The sequence below is a fragment of the Macrobrachium nipponense genome, chromosome 10, assembly GCF_015104395.2.
Source record: "Macrobrachium nipponense isolate FS-2020 chromosome 10, ASM1510439v2, whole genome shotgun sequence".
NCBI classification, from domain to species: domain Eukaryota; kingdom Metazoa; phylum Arthropoda; class Malacostraca; order Decapoda; family Palaemonidae; genus Macrobrachium; species Macrobrachium nipponense.
Window position 1 is genome coordinate 101,210,244 of NC_087204.1, and position 19,912 is coordinate 101,230,155.

At 36.9% G+C, this 19,912-nt stretch overlaps 1 protein-coding gene across 13 annotated transcripts in view; it reads right to left on the reverse strand.

The window, feature by feature from the left end:
* Positions 1–19,912, reverse strand: part of LOC135223820 (mucin-2-like) — a 503,176-nt gene that overhangs the window by 35,239 nt on the left and 448,025 nt on the right. For 12 of the 13 annotated variants that reach the window (XM_064262658.1, XM_064262652.1, XM_064262653.1 and 9 more), the window contains 2 exons: positions 17,374–17,855; positions 10,703–10,774 (listed from right to left, as the gene is read on the reverse strand). In XM_064262658.1, the coding sequence (XP_064118728.1) occupies positions 10,703–10,774; positions 17,374–17,855 (554 nt within the window). The remainder of the gene's footprint in view (positions 1–10,702; positions 10,775–17,373; positions 17,856–19,912) is intronic. The other variant, XM_064262655.1, reaches the window with a different exon arrangement.

A 19,912-nucleotide genomic window follows, 5' to 3' on the forward strand; every position in this document is an offset into this window, starting at 1 on the left:
TATTTACCTTCAGTCGAACGATCTAAAAACTTAAAAAAGACAACGAACATCTACTTCAAATCAAAAGGGCTTTCAGTGACTCTACAAGCTGTGGTATACTAGGTATACACTGGACTGTGTACATACACAGGACTGTTTGCTGGTGCAAGTGACCTGACAGAGAGAGAGAGAGAGAGAGAGAGAGAGAGAGAGAGAGAGAGAGAGAGAAGCCATACGACGCTTAATTGTTTGAAGGTTTCAACTATTTGTTCCTGGTCTACTGTTCCCCCGCTCTCTCTCTCTCTCTCTCTCTCTCTCTCTCTCTCTCTCTCCTTGTTAAGGCATCGTTGGATATGTAGTCCAATGTCTCTCCAGTGAAGAGGAAAGCAAGGCCTTTCTTTTTATGCATTTTGCTATACTAAATCTCATTATAAAGAAAAGGACTTACTGTCTACATTTTGCTATGATTAATCTCATCAATTAGAAAACCTTAATGTCCACAAAACGAGTTTGTGATCTTTCTTATCAAAGTATGCCTTTTATCTATCAATATTGCTAACTTTTTTATCATTATTCTCATTCGAATGAGATAAGATTCTTCTGTGAGATAAGATTCTTCTGTTACTTACAGGAAAAAAAAGCGTTCCCTATCCCTATAAAGTAATAAGTAAATGCTAAAAATACATAGCGCACACATTAAGCACTGTGAAATTTAGCTGGGTTTATGCCAGCAGAGCTTCTTCCCTTACGCCTCCGATACGGACGAGAGCAGATTCTATATAGATATATAAATAGATTCTTGATACGAAAACGTAAGACTTCCTTGATGCAGCAACATGACAAACCTCTTTCATGCTTTGAGTCTGGTACAGTGACTGTTTACCACGACTCTACAAAAAATTAAATCGTGGTATTTGCAGTAATGACACGTTCTATTACACCCCCCCCTAACCCCCTGTTCATTAAGTTAATGTTGATCTCTTTAGAAAACTGTGTATCACTTGGTGAATATAAATAAATAGCGTAGCTGAGAGATATTTGCTGAGTCAACATTGGCTTATGAGAAGGTTGTATACCCGTACCTCAGTTCGGTTTCAGTCTGCCTTGGTGAGTTGCCATCAGTCTAGTTCTCTCAGTCTTTATTTCGTCCTTTTACGATCAATGAGCAGAGGTGGAATGGACACATTTTAAAACTAAGATTAGTAATACGAGTGGTCACATATCAGGTCTGGAAACAAATACTGCTAAAACCCAACTGGGTACATCACGAATATTTGCAGCCTACGCATCAGTTCTGGAAAGGATCATTACTAAAACGTAGCTAAGTGCACCACGAATATTTGCAACCCTTGCATCAGTCCTGGAAAGGATCACTACTAAAACGTAGTTAAGTGCATCATAGGTTATTTGCAACCCATGCATCAGTTCTGGAAAGAACCACTACTAATACTCATGGTCAAATCAAATATTTGTAGCCCACACTTGCGCTACACATCTCTGCCCTATCCATCTGCTATGCAATCAAACAAGAATGAATAAAGCTCTTATAAGAAACTTGTGAACTGACCAAATAATCCAAAACCCAATTCGAAGAATACACGATAATCTAAAATAGAGACAACATTGCCATAACAGGCCTCCGTCACATTTCTAAACCGTAGACCTATGTGTGCTATAAGTACCATACAGACAACTTAAACTGTAGACCTTTAAGTGCTATAAATAACATACAGACAACCTAAACCGTAGACCTATGTGTGCTATAAGTAGCATACAGACAACCTAAACCATAGACCTATGTGTGCTATAAGTACCATACAGACAACTTAAACTGTAGACCTTTAAGTGCTATAAGTAACATACAGACAGACAACCTAAACCGTAGACCTATGTGTGCTATAAGTAACATACAGACAACCTAAACCATAGACCTATGTGCTATAAGTAGCATACAGACAAGAATTCCATTTGACCCTCAAAAGACGGAGGCCATACAAAAGGGTCTTGGGTCTTGAGCTCCAGAAGTGAAGAATGTAGAGGCGTGATTCTATGGATTCCCCTACATCCAAGATGTTTCACGTTTTTGTCCTACATAGCACTGATGTTTCAATGCCAGTTTAAAGTGCCCTCGCTGGCCTGGTTCCTCAAGACCTTATATACACATCTGCACACTGAAAAATTATCATTATTTCTATGATCTATTCATCTTTTAAGGCTGACAATGGCTTCTTTTCCGTCCGAGGATAGGAAACCTGCAGGCGTTGCAAAACTTGGTAGTATCGTAATCAGATTTTAACCTTATGACACAACGCTGACCATTTTTGCTTTGGTTGGATTACACACGGGATAGAATAACTGGATTCCACAAGGGATAAACAGTTGGCTTCCACTGGGGATACAATCGGATTCCACTTTTGGGGGAATGCCGTTAGATTCCATAAGGGGTACAAATGGATCCCCCAGGGGATCCAGTTGGATTCCACAGGAGATACAACTGGATCCCACAGGGGGTACAAATGTATTCCACTTTTGGGGGATACAATTGTCTTCCACAGGAGATACTACTGGATTCTACAGGGGGAATAGAATTGGATCCCACAGGAGATACCACCTGGTATTCTGGGGGGGGGGGGGGGGGGGTGGTGGGGGGGGGGGGGGGGGGGGGGGGGGGGGATGGGGGGTGGCGGGGGGGGGGGGGGGGGGGGGGGGGGGGTTGGAATTCCAATTAGGGGTAAATTGATCGGGGGATTTTACTGGGATTCCTACAGTTGATAAACCAAGGTAAGGTTCCACAGGGTGGATACAATTGTATTCCACAGTGCTGGATACAATTGGATTACCCCACAGGGGATGCAATTGTATTCCACAGGTGGTTACAAAACTACAAGGTTAGACAGGAGAATATCCTCTAAATTACTTTGGCATTATAAAAAAAATTAGGGATTCCTTAATGACTATTAAAAAATACCAGCAGTTATAGCTCAGCTCCAAACGACTAAAAAGAAAATGTCTTGGAATATCTTCAATTCTTACAACGCCTCGTTCAAATGTAACTCGGCTCGTTCACCTGAGAAACCTCCTCAGTCCTCACCTTGGCCTCAGTCCTCCAAGCGATGAAGCTGATGAAGTCCATGTTCCTGTCGTCCAGAAGTTTCTTCTTCCCCCAGCAATTAGTATCGAAAGAGTTCAGTTCCTCCCCCTCGACTATATCCAGCATATTGCTAATGAACCTCATTGGTACATACACCAGATGGTTCTTTTTCAGAGTTCAAAGGGGTACGTGCGTAATATGCATCGGTTTTGCCTTGGAGCTGTCTACAGAACAGGGGGGCTAATCCCTGTAGGATTTCAACTTTTTTGCCGATTATCCCAAATGCTCAGGTTGAGTTTGAACTGGGACCTAAATCATGATATATGGTATGGTAAGAAAGCTACAGATGGCTGCTCTAATTGCAAGAAGTTGTAGATACAGAAATTGCGCTGATTGCAGGTAGTTGTATCTACAGAAACTGCATTGATTGCAATAATTGCAGATACAGCTGCATTGATTGTAAGAATTGTAGCAAAAGAAACTGCGTTTATTGCAAGAATTGTAGCTACAGAAACTGCACAGATTTCAAGAACTTGTAGCTACAGAAACTGCATTGATTGCAAGAACTTCAGCTACAGAACATTGCAAAGATTTCAACAATTGTAGCTACAAAAGGTTGTACAGATTGCAAGATTTGTAGCTACGCAAGACTACTGCACTGGTTAAACGAAGTTACAGCTACAGAAGGCTGCACTGATTGCAAGATGTTATAGCCATAGAAACTGCACTGACTGTAAGAAGTTGTAGCTACAGCATACTGAACACATTGCAGAACTTGTAGCTAAGGAAACTGCATTGATTTCAAGAACTTGTAGCTAAAGAAACAGCACTTGATTTCAAGAACTTGTAGCTAAAGAAACTGCATTGATTTCAAGAACTTGTAGCTAAAGAAACTGCATTGATTTCAAGAACTTGTAGCTAAAGAAACAGCACTGATTGAAGGGAACTGTATCTACAGAAGAATGCGCTGATTTCAAGAGCTTGTAGCAAAAGAAACTGCACTGATTGAAGGGAATTGCATCAGCAGAAGAATGCACTGACTGCAGGAAGTTCTCCCAACTCAATGCACAGCAGGTGCTTTGGTCCAATCAAACACTACTGCAGAGCCACCGCTCAATATACTACTGCAGTTTTTTTCCCCCTTCCCCACCCGAGAAATATCTCTCTCACGAAACTCTGCCGTAAACTTTGCTCTTCTTGTAACACTGCAAATAAACACCAGACAAATTGAGCATTAAACGACACTTCTTCTTGCAAGTTAATAAACACAGAACAGATCGCGGTCAGAGCCTGTCTTGACAGACGTCACAAAAGAGCGAGACAACTGCTGACGACTCTGAAGATGATCTTCTACTGCTACTGCATGTTAGTCTGGTCTGACGTAAAAGCCGTGAAGTGAAGTGAAGCCCTTTGTTAACACAAACACGCAGGTCAACCTATATAACTTCACCCCCCACCCTCAGGGTTGGGGGGGGGGGGGGGGGGGGGGGGCTTAAGGCTGCTGCTGCTGCTGCTACAAGCGTTCCAATTTTGGGGACTTACTTATCTCATTATATTTGGTCTCGTGTGTTTTTGCAAGTTTGCCATTAAAGGGTACACAGAGAAGAGATCTTTCGAGCCTAGAATCTCTCTGTCTCAGTCTCTCTCTCTCTCTCTCTCTATCAGGCCTTAGGGAGAGAGAGAGAGAGAGAGAGAGAGAGAGAGAGAGAGAGAGAGAGAGAGAGAGAGAGAAAGCAGCACAAAACTGAACCTTGGAAATTCTTCAGGTAATGTGAGGAGAAGAAATGACGAAATGTTTTGTTGACAGTATTATTGACATAATAGTCGGCATCACTGCTGCATTGATTTGGGTTTGCAATGCAGTTAATATAATAATAATAATAATAATAATAATAATAATAATAATAATAATAATAATAATAATAATAATAACATCAAACTCATGTTTGTAATGTTAATCCCAGTAGAATTAAAAATACGATATCGACCACAGGAAAGATGTGATAATGATATATAAAACTAAAATTATAATAAAAAATAAAAAACAGCTACATGACACCACTGTTTAATATAACCATGGAGTGTGTGTGTGTATATATATATATATATATATATATATATATATATATATATATATATGTATATATATATATATATATATATATATATATATATATATATATATATATATTCAATAAACAATATCACCGACAAACACATACCAACAGCGCCAATCTTACTCCTCAGATATAATTCATATAATAAAATATATACAACATAATACATAAAAGCACTTGCGTGACGGTGGACTGCCGACCTTGACAACGAGAGGCCATCATTGCAAAACGCCTAATATATAAATTATCAAAATTATTCCCTACCACGCAATCTTATAGGACTACAAGACTTCATTTTTCCATTAAAATCTTATTCTTCCCGCGATGTATAAAGCCATTACGCTACGGCAGACCGTTACTGAATTCATTGTGACGAAATAACTCGTCGTAACTGGCTTGCTGAATGCGAAGCGAGCGAACACTCTTTGACGGACATTCATGCAGCATACAGTCACCAGGTTGCTTGATGGCTCGCTATAGCTAGCTAGTAGTTAGCTGCTGGCACGGAGTCCCCGAGTCACTTCCAATAAACGGAGTACATGACACGGGCGCCCCTTTTCTCTCTCTCTCTCTCTCTCTCTCTCTCTCTCTCTCTCTCTCTCTCAGATGACAGTGAAATAGCACAGATTTACTAGTATATAAGCAAATGAATTATGTTAGGATCAAATCTCTCTTTCTCTCTCTCTCTCTCTAGCTAGAAGGCTGCAGGACTCTCTCTCTCTCTCTCTCTCTCTCTCTCTCTCTCGAGCTGGAAGCGCCCCACCCCTTTAAAAGCGTCTAAATCGCGCGTGATGTTGGTGATTCGCCATATGCTATCAAACACACGTACACAAACACGCGCACACACATACACACACACACACACACACGAGGCACCAATTCATTATGCAAAACAGCTCCAGGTGACGTGACAGCGGCAGGTATGTGTTCGGGACAGGAGCGTAGCAGCCCCCTGATGCATTACATTAATGTCTTTGGTAAGATTCGCACGACAGATTGTCATATCGTACGTTGCAGTATCATGTATCACGACTTCATTGCCTAATCTCCTTATGAAGGGTTTCACTTATATTAATACAACACTTCAAAAGGCACTTGTCATAATTATAGAGAGTTACAATTAAGTTAATATAACACTTCATAAGATAATTGTCCCATAAAGAGTTACATTTAGGCTAATGTAACACTTCAAAAGGCACTTATTCTTAACTATACGAATATATTCTGTCTTAATCTATGTATTCGCCTTCTGTATTCAAATGAGATTCTATATTTAATGAAATATAATCAGTCACTGTAAGCATATACAATAATAATAATAATAATAATAATAATAATAATAATAATAATAATAATAATAATAATAATAATAATAATAATAATAATATAATAATTATTATTATTATTATTTATGTGCTTACAGTGACTGATTATATTTCATTAAATATAGAATCAGTCACTGTAAGCACATACAATAATAATAATAATCAATAAAATAATAATAATAATAATATTAATAATAATTAATAATTAATAATATTATTATTATTGTATTATTGATTATTATTATTATATATTATAATTATTATTATTATTATTATTATGATTATTATTATTATTCTTATTATTATTATTGTATGTGCTTACAGGATGACTGTATATTAATAATAATAATAATAATAATAATAATTATTATTATTCTTATTATTTTATTATTATTTTATTATTACTATTCTATATTTAATAATAATAATAATAATAATAATAATTATTAATTATTATATTATTATTATTATTATTTTATTATTATTATTATTATTATTATTATTATTATTATTATATGTCCTTGGGAAACCTTGATATACCAGCTACATGCCGATGAGAAAAAGATAATAAGAAGAACTGAGAAGATTCTATATTAAATGCCGTTGAAACAGTTATAATATTCAATGCTATTCCCCTCAGAGGAGGCCTCCTCCTTAAAATTATTATTATTATTATTATTAATTATTATTATTATTATTATTATTATTACGTGACAGTCATTCTTGTTTTTTATTGGCAAGTCGCAACAAGGGTTCATTAAACCAACTACGACTCGTTCAGGGAATATACGATTCGCAAGCCATTTGGGGGGGGGGGGGGACTGGGGGGGGGGGGGGGGGGGGGGGTGGTATACATTCTGCATTACAGTATCGTCATATTTTTTTATGTTGCAACAGGAAGAGATGAAGCCACAAGTTCTTGCGAATAAAAGTCCCAAAATAAACGTTCAACTATCAACTTCACGATTAACACAAATCTGTCTGGGACCAGCCAGCAATGTCTATATACTAATAATGGAGAGCTTAGAAAGGTCACTACAGAATGTATGTCAACTTTTAAAGTGTTTCCATTTTATTTTTAACTGAAACTTGCAACAATGACCAGTTCTGAAAGCCTTGCTGATCTTATCTTTGTTTACAAACACAGTATTTTTGAACATTTTTTTTTATCGAGGTCTTACCTGACGTTAACATGAAAGTGGTCGACAATCTCTCGGCTTCCTGTATATCCAAACCGTCTCTTTTATTGCAAACTTTTATAAAGACCTCCCCTTCACACTAACCGTATCAGGGTTGTTAACACTTTTCTAACTAGTTCCGACACACGACCACAGCCCTGGAGAGATTCTGATAAGGCCTCCTTGGGTGCAACATTACTCACTCATTTCTTCGTCGTGGTATACCTCTGTGACGTGACGTCACTCACAAAATCACTGTAGTTACGAGAACATTCACTATGCACGTCACCGAGATGAGTCTGGCTTGCAAACGGGTCGGCCAGTGAATATCCTTTCTACCCCAGCTAACCACGAGAGAGAGAGAGAGAGAGAGAGAGAGAGAGAGAGACTATCAATTAGGGTCCTGATAGCATTAACAAATATATAATGGTTTGGACGGGACGAGAGAGTAAAAATATGCTGCCACCAAGGAATCCACTGTGTGTGTGTGTGTGAGAGAGAGAGAGAGAGAGAGAGAGAGAGAGAGAGAGAGAGACTATCAATTAGGGTCCTGACCACGTGAACAGATATGTACTAATGCTTTGGTAGAGTGATCACAAGTACGCTGACACCGAGGAATCTATACAACGACGTTTAGCTGAGAGAGAGAGAGAGAGAGAGAGAGAGAGAGAGAGAGAGAGAGAGAGAGAGAGAGTACGAACTATCAATCTGAACACTCTACTCTCGTCAAACACTACTAATCCGGACGAGTGAATCTGTAAGTGTATCGACACCAGATAATCTTCGTCTTAAAGAGAGAGAGAGAGAGAGAGAGAGAGAGAGAGAGAGAGAGAGAAACGTGTGTCGCTGTAGAGAAAGATAGGGGACCCCTAATAACGACAGCATGTAGCAAGTAGGTACCCACCAGGAAATCCTCTTTAACGTTTTAACCTCACGTTGCTAAGTGGCCCAGAAAGGCATTTCTACTCTCACTCTCCAATCTGACAATAAAGCGTTCGATTCGCTGCATAATTGGATTCCTCCTCCTCTTCCTCCTCCTTCCGTGCAATCCGAGCCCACATAAATCTCCGCTCTGGCGATGCGAACAAAATATATTTCTCCAAAAGAAAAGAGCGTTCGGATGAATCGTGTTGGAAATAGATTGCAAGTGACAATGTGAGTTTAATAAGTTAAATGACCTATAATTGTCGAGGAACGAAGTCTGAACGACAAATTTCGGAATGTCAAAAGTTCCGACTTCACGACCAGGTGTTAATTACTCCGTGACGTAGAGACCAGGTGGGTTCGTTCATTCACTGGTTTTTATTCGCGCTTTCAAAAAAAAAAAAAAAAAGGAATTCGAGTGAAAATCAATAAATAAGTCAAATGATTTTATAATGGGAAAAATCGTGTATATAGTAACTGTCATCATCGTAATTCATTGAAGTTACAAGTTTTAGAAGTTAAATCTTTTACAGAAATTATTACTTATTGCGAAATCTTTGGAAAGAAGACCAGTAACCTTTTTATAAAATAAAGCATGTATTATATATATATATATATATATATATATATATATAGTATATATATATATATTATATATTATATATATATGATATATATAATTATATATATATATTATATATAATATATATATATATATATATATATATATATATATATATATATATATATAATATATATATATATTATATATATATATATATTAATTATATATATATATATATATATATATATATATATATATATATATATATATTATATATATATACAAAGCCCTCCATGGCTAGCATAGTTGATTAAGACCCCAGTTTTACCACATAACATTACAAAATTCAATACATTCCTTAACAAATTTTTGCACATCAACACATTCCACCACCCCCCTCCCCCCTCCCCCTCCCCCTCCCCCCACCCCCAACTATTCTTAGTTGCCACCACCTGCCCTAATTTCTATCATACTAAGTACCAAATAATAATAATAATAATAATAATAATAATAATAATAATACTTTCCCACATTTCACAAGTCCAACAAAAAGTACTGCAGATTTTATGAGTTGCTGCTGTTTGGTTAAGTAAAACAGCAACTCATAATATCTGGGTGTTGTAACTTTTCATAAATAATATCAACACAGCTGCCTGTTAAGTCATAAACAGCAATTCATAATAGCTGGGTGTTCCTGGACATAGCTTCAGTATTGAAAGTTACTGACTGTTTCATTTGTTAAGTCATAAACAGCAATTCATAATAGCTAGGTGTTGTGGTAGATGAGCTTGGGTTCCTGTGTGGTCAGCTCTTAAACTTCAACTCATAATATCTTGATGTTTTGATACCTTTGGTCTCCTGAGGACACATAAATACATGTTCACCATAAGCGTGCATAAGATAACGCTGAATCATTAATCTAAAAACATAAAAAAATAAAATAAAATAAGCTTATTTGATGATAATTACATGTGCCATCAAAGAAATATCGGAAATGGGTTCATCTCTTACAAAAAAACTTCAACAATAATAATCGATTACAACAGCAACCTCAGAATACTTCAAGAGTATAAGCGGTTGTTTTCTAATGTTATAAGGACTATTGTGTTATAAAACACAGGCATGCTTCTAGGACAAGAGGTGATATAAAGCAGATCATGCAGCAAAGCATACAAACACTTATTGTAAAGAAAATATACAATATAAAATATACAAATGAGCGAAACAATATATGTACTTGGACTATTGAAGTTAACTTGATTCAGTCCACGAACATCTTTTGATTAGTACGGAGAGAGAGAGAGAGAGAGAGAGAGAGAGAGAGAGAGAGAGAGAGAGAGAGAGAGAGAGAGAGAAGTTTGTGCTTAATGGAGAGATAAGAAACATTTGCTAAAAACATGAAGGCCTTCTTTTGCTGAAGTCCAAAATAAAATATATGAAAAATCACCAGACCACAACACCATCATGCAAGTAAATCCAGAGAGAAAGAGACAGAGAGAGAGAGAAAGAGAGAGATAGCTTACATCCAGCCTACTGATCGTACTGCGACGCTTAGGTCTAGAGTTCCCATTTTCATCAAAGAAATTTTCCACCACCTGTAAGGGAAAAAGAGGATTGGACAGAGGAAGGATGTCAGTAATTGGACAGACACGTTGTCCAACCTGGACAGTTAATAATTTCCTCTAAACAGAGAGAAAAAAAGGAAGGCTTTGTTACAAAAAAGGAAACCTTCAAACCATAGCCAGTTTCATTAGCCTGTTTTTATAGACCTGACGGTAAATATCTACGTCCGATGTCACTGGAGCCAATGGGAGGAGAGATACTTGGCCTTCAGCCAATCGCGGTTAATCTAAATGGTATCGGTTGGTGATATTTACCTTCAACTCCAGAAAAACAGACTGCAATCCGTAAGTATAGATGCTACTGCAGTTTACTTGGTTAATGTCTTAACATTTCTGGGTTGCAGAGTATTCTAAGCGTCCAAGAATATTTTCAAGAAGTATTTCTACAATATGCTACATCTACATTAGCAAAAGTCATTGTTAAAATACTGTTGTTAATGCAATATTATACATAGCCACCTGTAAATAAAAAGTGCAGATATTTTTTATACCCTTGTACTGTGGTTGCATACTTGGATATTTTTTAAATAACACACAAGTAACTTTACACATGATTAGTAAAACAAATGCAATGCTGTTAAGGAAGGAAGAGAAGGTTAGGTAAGTTAAGCTTAGAACTTTTATCAGAATAAAAAAAGGAAAAAAGGATACAATAAAAAAGGAAGTTCTCTTAGGCAAACCTATATACTCCATTTTCAACTAACAATCCTTCCGTAACTGTCCAAATTCTTAATTAGTTTTGGTTAAATCCTTATTTGAAAAAAACGTTACGGTGAAAAAAATCCAGATACATGAAAAGAGAACCTCGAAAAGAAAGAACGATTCGTCAGGGAGAAAATGAGGAGACTTATAGTCGAGTCTAAAGTCGATTATAGTTCTTCTTTTCACGTCCTCAAGTCCTCAAATCCCGTCATTACAAATTTGGTCATGCGTTGTGTTTATGCTTATAACTATTAATGACGTAAATATAATTCAGTCTTACCAATTTACAGGAGAATATTCCCCAGTTATTGCTAATAAAAATGAATAAACTGAGACAAAATCTTTTGATAATGACGAAAACCATAAATTGGACAAAAACAATCCCATTTACGAAGCCAGAACAAATTTAGCAAGAAATCTCACCACAAAATGTGATGGTGAATAAATGTGTTATGACAGTGATAACTTATCTTGCCACCTCTTGATTGCTAACACTGACCCTGGTAGCTGTGACGCCAGGTAATTCTCAATCAGTCTATCAACCAACCCTGATTTCTGAATGATGATGGTGTTCTCAATGACAAAAGCGTTTGATAGTGTTCAATAAATTTCAAACGCAAGTTACTTCGTTAATTTTACTGATTGAACACTTCTAGAGGTCTATGTTTCACGTTATTTTCTGAGGGAATGTGTCGAATAATGAATTAAAATCTGAGAAAATTCAATACATAAAATGGGAATACAATTTTTGATTGAAAAACTCTTCTGTTTTCACGAAATCGGACACGACATACCGGTCGCCAACGTCCTGAAGAAAATCATAGTTGGATGTAAACGCACGACCCCCTCTTTTGATGCAGACAACTTACTGAGGCATAAAAATGAATTAAGGGACTTGGTATAATATATAAATAATAAATAAAAGCATAAAAGACACATTCATAAGTTATACTGTACCTACAGTGACCTTGAAACTTGAGAAAACAATGGAGGTAATATCATTGGAACACCTCTATGACGAAAGACGAAAACAAAGACTTCTATTCGTTCGTGGCAGATCAGTTATCAACATACATCTTTTCGTAATTAGCAGACAAAAGACACCTATTGTCTGTGTGGGGAAGACTATCTGCCTTTGAGTGGTTGATATCTTGGGCACCCTTTTTTTCTCAGTCTCTGTATGTAACCTTTACTGTCCAAAAGTGAATTTTAATTCTGAATTTCTCAGCCCATTGACTGAGTAAACTTGGGTCACTACAGCTCGACTGAATGACTGATAACTTCTTTCTGTATTTCATATTATCTGCTGTTGCTTTTTTCTAAAGAACACTAATATTATTCTTTGGAAGCTTGAATTTCAGGTCGGTGGTCCCTGTATGCTTGTTCCATATGAATAAGGGTTTATCCACTGAATATAATAATAATAATAATAATAATAATAATAATAATAATAATAATAATAATAATAATAATAATAATAATACATGAAAAGGGGTTTATCCTCTGAATAATAATAATAATAATAATAATAATAATAATAATAATAATAATAATAATAATGATATAATAATAATAATAATAATAATAATAATAACACCAGTATTCATCTCAATTCAGTTTGAAAGGTGGTGTCACATTCCTGACCTGTCAAGTCAGAAATTAACATCGCCTAAGTAATTCTCCGTCAAGTATGGAAAAGCTCACACGAATTTGTTCAGTTTCATTAGAACTAAACTTTCCACACTTATCATTTCCAAACACATATCGATTGAGTGAACGGCAGTTTCATCTAGAACAGTTAGCCCTGTTTTGCATAACTCACTTGACACTCCTCCTACGTTCTCCAAGTTCATTATAACTAAGTTGGATTCTCAGGCACAAATGAACAGTGGTTTTATCTGGTGCAATTACAATTTCTTATTCATGGCTCACGGGGTATTCTAAACGGATAGGTAGATGCTTGTGATAATTGAGTTTTCAGTACATTATCATTATTATTATCATTATTAATAGGATAAAGCCTTGATCATATTATTATTATTATTATTATTATTATTATTATTATTATTATTATTATTATTATTATTGTTATTATTATTATCAATAATATTATCGAAAATAATGGCTATTTCAGCCACGTTTATTTTGTATAGGAGTTTCTTTATTCTTCTTATTAATGATTTTGTATTCTGTACTCAAACTGGCTATTATTGTGTACAGAAAAAAAAAAGTCAGTATTAAGAAGAATAGAGAAACTTCTACACAAAATAAATGCGGGTGAAATAGCCATTATTTTCAGTAAAACCTGTATTAATGAAGGTCTTCCAGCATAAATTATTATTATCATTATTATTATTATTATTATTATTATTATTATTATTATATTATTATTATTATTATTATTATTATTATTATTATTATTATTATTTGTCTATCACAGTCCTCCAATTCGACTGGGTGGTATATTCATAGAGTGGGGTTCCGGGTTGCATCCTGCCTTAGGAGTCCATCACTTTTCTTACTATGTGTGCCGTTTCTAGGATCACACTCTTCTGCATGAGTCCCGGAGCTACTTCAGCCTCTAGTTTTTCTAGATTCCTTTTCAGGGATCTTGGGATCGTGCCTAGTGCTCCTATGATTATGGGTACGATTTCCACTGGCATATCCCATATCCTTCTTATTTCTAATTTCAGGTCTTGATACTTATCCATTTTTTCCCTCTCTTTCTCTTCAACTCTGGTGTCCCATGGTATTGCGACATCAATGAGTGATACTTTCTTCTTGACTTTGTCAATCAACGTCACGTCTGGTCTGTTTGCACGTATTACCCTATCCGTTCTGATACCATAGTCCCAGAGGATCTTTGCCTGATCGTTTTCTATCACTCCTTCAGGTTGGTGCTCGTACCACTTATTACTGCAAGGTAGCTGATGTTTCTTGCACAGGCTCCAGTGGAGGGCTTTTGCCACTGAATCATGCCTCTTTTTGTACTGGTTCTGTGCAAGTGCCGGGCATTCACTTGCTATGTGGTTTATGGTTTCATTTTTCGTATTGCACTTCCTACATATGGGAGAGATGTTATTTCCGTCTATCGTTCTTTGAACATATCTGGTTCTTAGGGCCTGATCTTGTGCCGCTGTTATCAATCCTTCAGTTTCCTTCTTTAGCTCTCCCCTCTGTAGCCATTGCCATGTGTCATCGCTGGCTAGTTCTTTAGTCTGTCTCATGTATTGTCCGTGCATTGGTTTGTTGTGCCAGTCCTCTGTTCTGTCTGTCTTTCTCCTGTCTCTGTATATTTCTGGGTCTTCGTCTACTTTTATTAGTCCTTCTTCCCATGCACTCTTTAGCCACTCGTCTTCACTGGTTTTCAGATATTGCCCCAGTGCTCTGTTTTCGATGTTGACGCAGTCCTCTATACTTAGTAGTCCTCTCCCTCCTTCCTTTCGTGTTATGTATAGTCTGTCTGTATTTGCTCTTGGGTGTAGTGCTTTGTGTATTGTCATATGTTTCCTGGTTTTCTGATCTATGGTGCGGAGTTCTGCCTTCGTCCATTCCACTATTCCTGCGCTGTATTTGATTACTGGCACTGCCCATGTGTTTATGGCTTTTATCATATTTCCGGCGTTATTTGAGTTTTGACTTGAGTATCGCCTTGAGTCTCTGCATATATTCTTTCCTGATCGTGTCCTTCATCTCTTGGTGTTTTATATCTCCTCCTTCCATTATTCCCAGGTATTTGTATCCTGTCTCATCTATGTGTTTGATGTTGCTCCCATCTGGTGGCTTTATCCCTTCAGTTCTCGTTACTTTGCCTTTTTGTATGTTGACTAAGGCGCATTTTTCTATTCCAAACTCCATCCTAATGTCCCCAGATACAATCCTTACAGTCTGGATTAGGGTATCTATTTCCTTGATGCTCTTACCATACAGCTTGATGTCGTCCATGAACATCAGATGGTTGATTCTGTTGCCTTTTCTTGAGTTGGTACCCGGCATCCATCTTCTGTAGTACTTTTGTCATGGGAATCATGGCTACTACGAAGAGTAGTGGGGACAGTGAGTCGCCCTGGAAGATCCCTCTCCTGATATTAACCTCTGCGAGTCTTATTCCAGAGCTTGTAAGTATTGTATTCCACTTGCGCATTGTATTTTTGAGGAAGCTGATGGTATTTTCCTCTGCCCCATATATTTTCAGGCATTCTATTAGCCATGTGTGTGGTATCATGTCGAAGGCTTTCTTATAGTCTATCATTATTATTATTATTATTATTATTATTATTATTATTATTATTATTATTATTATTATTATATTTTTTTTTTTTTTTTTTTTTTTTTGTCTATCACAGTCCTCCAATTCGACTGGGTGGTATATTCATAGAGTGGGGTTCCGGGTTGCATCCTGCCTTAGGAGTCCATCACTTTTCTTACTATGTGCGCCGTTTCTAGGATCACACACTTCTGCATGAGTCCTGGAGCTACTTCAGCCTCTAGTTTTTTCAGATTCCTTTTCAGGGATCTTGGAATCGTGCCTAGTGTTCCTATGATTATGGGTACAATTTCCACTGGCATATCCCATATCCTTCTTATTTCTAATTTCAGGTCTTGATACTTATCCATTTTTTTCCTCTCTTTCTCTTCAACTCTGGTGTCCCATGGTATTGCGACATCAATGAGTGATACTTTCTTCTTGATTTTGTCGATCAACGTCACGTCTGGTCTATTTGCACGTATCACCCTATCTGTTCTGATACCATAGTCCCAGAGGATCTTTGCCTGATCGTTTTCTATCACTCCTTCAGGTTGGCGCTCTTATTATTATTATTAGTATTATTATTATTATTATTATTATTATTATTATTATTATATATTTACAGGAAGATGGAACAAGCCTACAGGCGAAACGAAGAGCTACCAAAACCAATTCACAAACACACAAGAATCAACGTAAACAGAAGTTGAAGTTGTAATGATATTATAAAAATAATAAAATGCAGACCAGAACGTCCCAAAACCATTAAACTTAAAAGACGTAGAATTTCTGCATGATAAAAAATCGATAAAGTAAACCAAAATGCAGGCAAAACGAAGGGCTGCAAAAGAACAGCAACTTCAGAAGTCACTGGACGCAGGGCGTCGCCTTCGTCAGCGAGGTCGGTTAGTGGGCCATTAAAATTCTTCCTGTCAGAAGTGGTGTGTGCGTCTGTCTGTCTGCCTGCCTGTCTGAGTGTCTGTGTGCTTGCTTGCCTGCCTGAAGTTTCACCAGTCATGATTAGGTCTCAGTTTTAAGCCTCGAAATACGGAGAACGGAGGAGTTTTTTAAAGTTAAACAATGAGAGGCGAGTCAGATTTATCTAGCCAGGTTGGGGATTACGGCACGTATCCTGTGGAGGTAAAAGATTAATCATACTAGGCAAACGGGTGCTTCATCAGACGGGGGTCAACGTAAGAAGAAGAAGAAGAGGAGGAGGAGGAGGAGGAGGAGGAGGAGGAGGAGGAGGAATGAGTAGACTTCCCCCGAGGTGAGCCAATGAATGACTGAGGAGAATGATGCTTTACACTCCACCACTCTTTTTCAAACTGGATCCCAAGAAGAAGAAAAAGAAGAAGAAGAAGAAGAAGAGGAGGAGGAGGAGGAGAAGGAGGAGGAGGAGGAGGAGGGAGTAGAAGAAGAAGAATGAGTAAAATCCTCTGAGGTGAGCCAATGAATGACTGAGGACGCTGATGCATAAAACCCCCAAACACTTGCACATTTTTATCAAAACAGGGCCCGCCAAGGAGGAGGAGGAGGAGGAATTACAAGACCCCCAACTACACCTCTTTCCATCAAGAAACCAGGAGGTCCCCTTTTCCCACCCTATCAAATTCCTCACCTTGTGCTCCTCGACTTTGGTGAGACTCAGGTTCCTCCTGTGCTTGGGCGCCCACTTGCTGATGGAGGCCGTGATGTCGAGTTTCTTGGGCGCGTCGCTCTGGCCAGGTCCTCCGCCACCCAGCTCGATGGTGAAGGCCATGGGCGAGGGCTTCTTCGGCTCGAGGGAAGCACTGGAGCTGTTTACCTCTTGGTTACTCTCGGCGCAGTCTTCATTCTGCTGCTGCTGATGGGAGGGAGCTCCTGCGGGCGCTGACGACGATGACACCGACGAGGAGAGGGATGAGCCTTCGTTGTTGGTTGGGGCGCCGCCCGTGGAAGGGATGAAGCCGTTGCGTGGTTTCTCTCCCGAAAGGAGGAGGGACCTTCCCGTCGTGGGGTCGTCGGGGATTGGTCCTCCTGCCGTCGCAGACGAAGTTGTAGTCGTGGTAGCACTCGGAGAGATTTTGCTGTCTTGGTTTACCGAGGATTTCCGCTCGATATCTGTCGGAGGGACAAGAAGAAGAGAGAAAATAAGAGAGATTATACAGAATAAAAGTTGTTTTATTAAAAATAATGGCAGAAATCACAGAATTGATTTTTTACAAAATTCTTGAATATTGGACAGCTGCTTTGTAATACCAGCGTGCCATAAATACAAATCATAAGGAGAATTGAAAGAATTTTGTACAAAACCAGTTCTTTGAATCCTGCCATTATTTTTAATAAAACATCCTTGAAAGAAGGTCTGCTTTCAACATACACAGAATAAAATTGGTATAACTAAGATAATAAATTACTTTCTCAAATACTAGGCATAAAAAAAGCTGGTTTCTATTTACTTGAGAAATATAAAATCAAAATATGCTAGTATGATCTGTAAAAAATATACAATTGAAATATAGTGGAATAATCTGTAAGATATAAAACTGAAATATGCCAGTATAATCTATAAGAATATAAAATTGAAATATGATAGTATAATGTATAAGTATGAAATTGAAATATGCTAGTTTAATCTTTAAGAAGATACAATTGGAATGTGTTATTATAATCCATAAGAATATAAAGTTTATGCTCGTATAATGTATAAGTAATATAAAATTGAAATATACTAGTATAATCTATAAGATTATTAAATCTAAATATGCTAGTGTAATTTGTAATTATATATATACACACATATATATATATATATATATATATATATATATATATATATATATATATACATACACATATTATAATATATATATATATATATATATATATATATATATATAAGATTGAAATTGGAAGTATAATCTATAAGATATACAAACATAAAAAAACTAGCAATTGCACATTTTCGAAGTGGAAACGAATCAATTCCATAAACTTGAAATGGAAAAAATAAATTTTATCCCTTTTACAAACTATATATCCTAGAGCCACCCATCAATATATTTCACTTATTTCCCCCACTGCAACTGCAAATGGATCATTGCAAAATGCCAACACAGCAATGTTGGTTGCAATCCGCTGCATATCCCTTTCCAATTGAGTGAGCTTAAAGTATCTAGGCGTTAAAAGACATGGCTTACGACAATCAAGTTGACGTCGCTGTGAGCTCTGTGTTTTTGATTGTATGTATGTATGTATGTATGTATGTATGTATGTATGTATGTATGATGTATGTATGTAGTATGTATGTATTAATATTTGCTTGGCAGAAGAAATGTAAGAGCTTTCGTCTTCTCTACAGATAATATCAAAAGAAATTAGCATTGGCCAGATATCCAGATCAAAACGATACGCGGCTAAAAACCATCCTCTATAAGATCTACACATATGGTCCAACTTTGGTTCAAAGCGGTCCAGTGGTTTCGCCGTCTATGGCAAACATACATATATACATACAAACACAGTCCGACCATCAGCTTTATATATAAGATATATATACATATATAAACATGCACCAATATATATTTGTATATATATAGATACACAAATATATGTATATATATAAAATTACACACACACACACACCACACACACACACACACATATATATATATATCTATATATATAATATATATATATATATATATATATATATATATATAATATATGCAAACATACATATACATTGTATATGTCAGAACGCTTCCCATTCCAATCTTATCTTGACACCAACGGTTAGTTGAACCCCATTTGAACACCTGGGTTCATACGCCAACACCTGTCAAAAGTTTCACTCTCCCGACACAGGTGGCGCTAGTTTCGAATCTGTTTCCTATTCAAACGCAAAAAAGCTTTCTTAAAAACGACTCGTTTTGAGCCAAGTTGATATTTGATATGTCAAGATTTATTGAAAGAAGTTCTTGATCAAAATTCCACGAAGAGGACAGATGTCCTGATTATACAAATCGTATGGACAACTGTGAGCACAACGACGAAGTGAATTTGAATAAATTGGAGAATTACGAAAGGTAACGAAAGGCAATTTGGGTAAAATAGTTAAAATGCATAACTGGATCTAAGGAATGGTAATGTTTTATGTATTATATATATATATATAT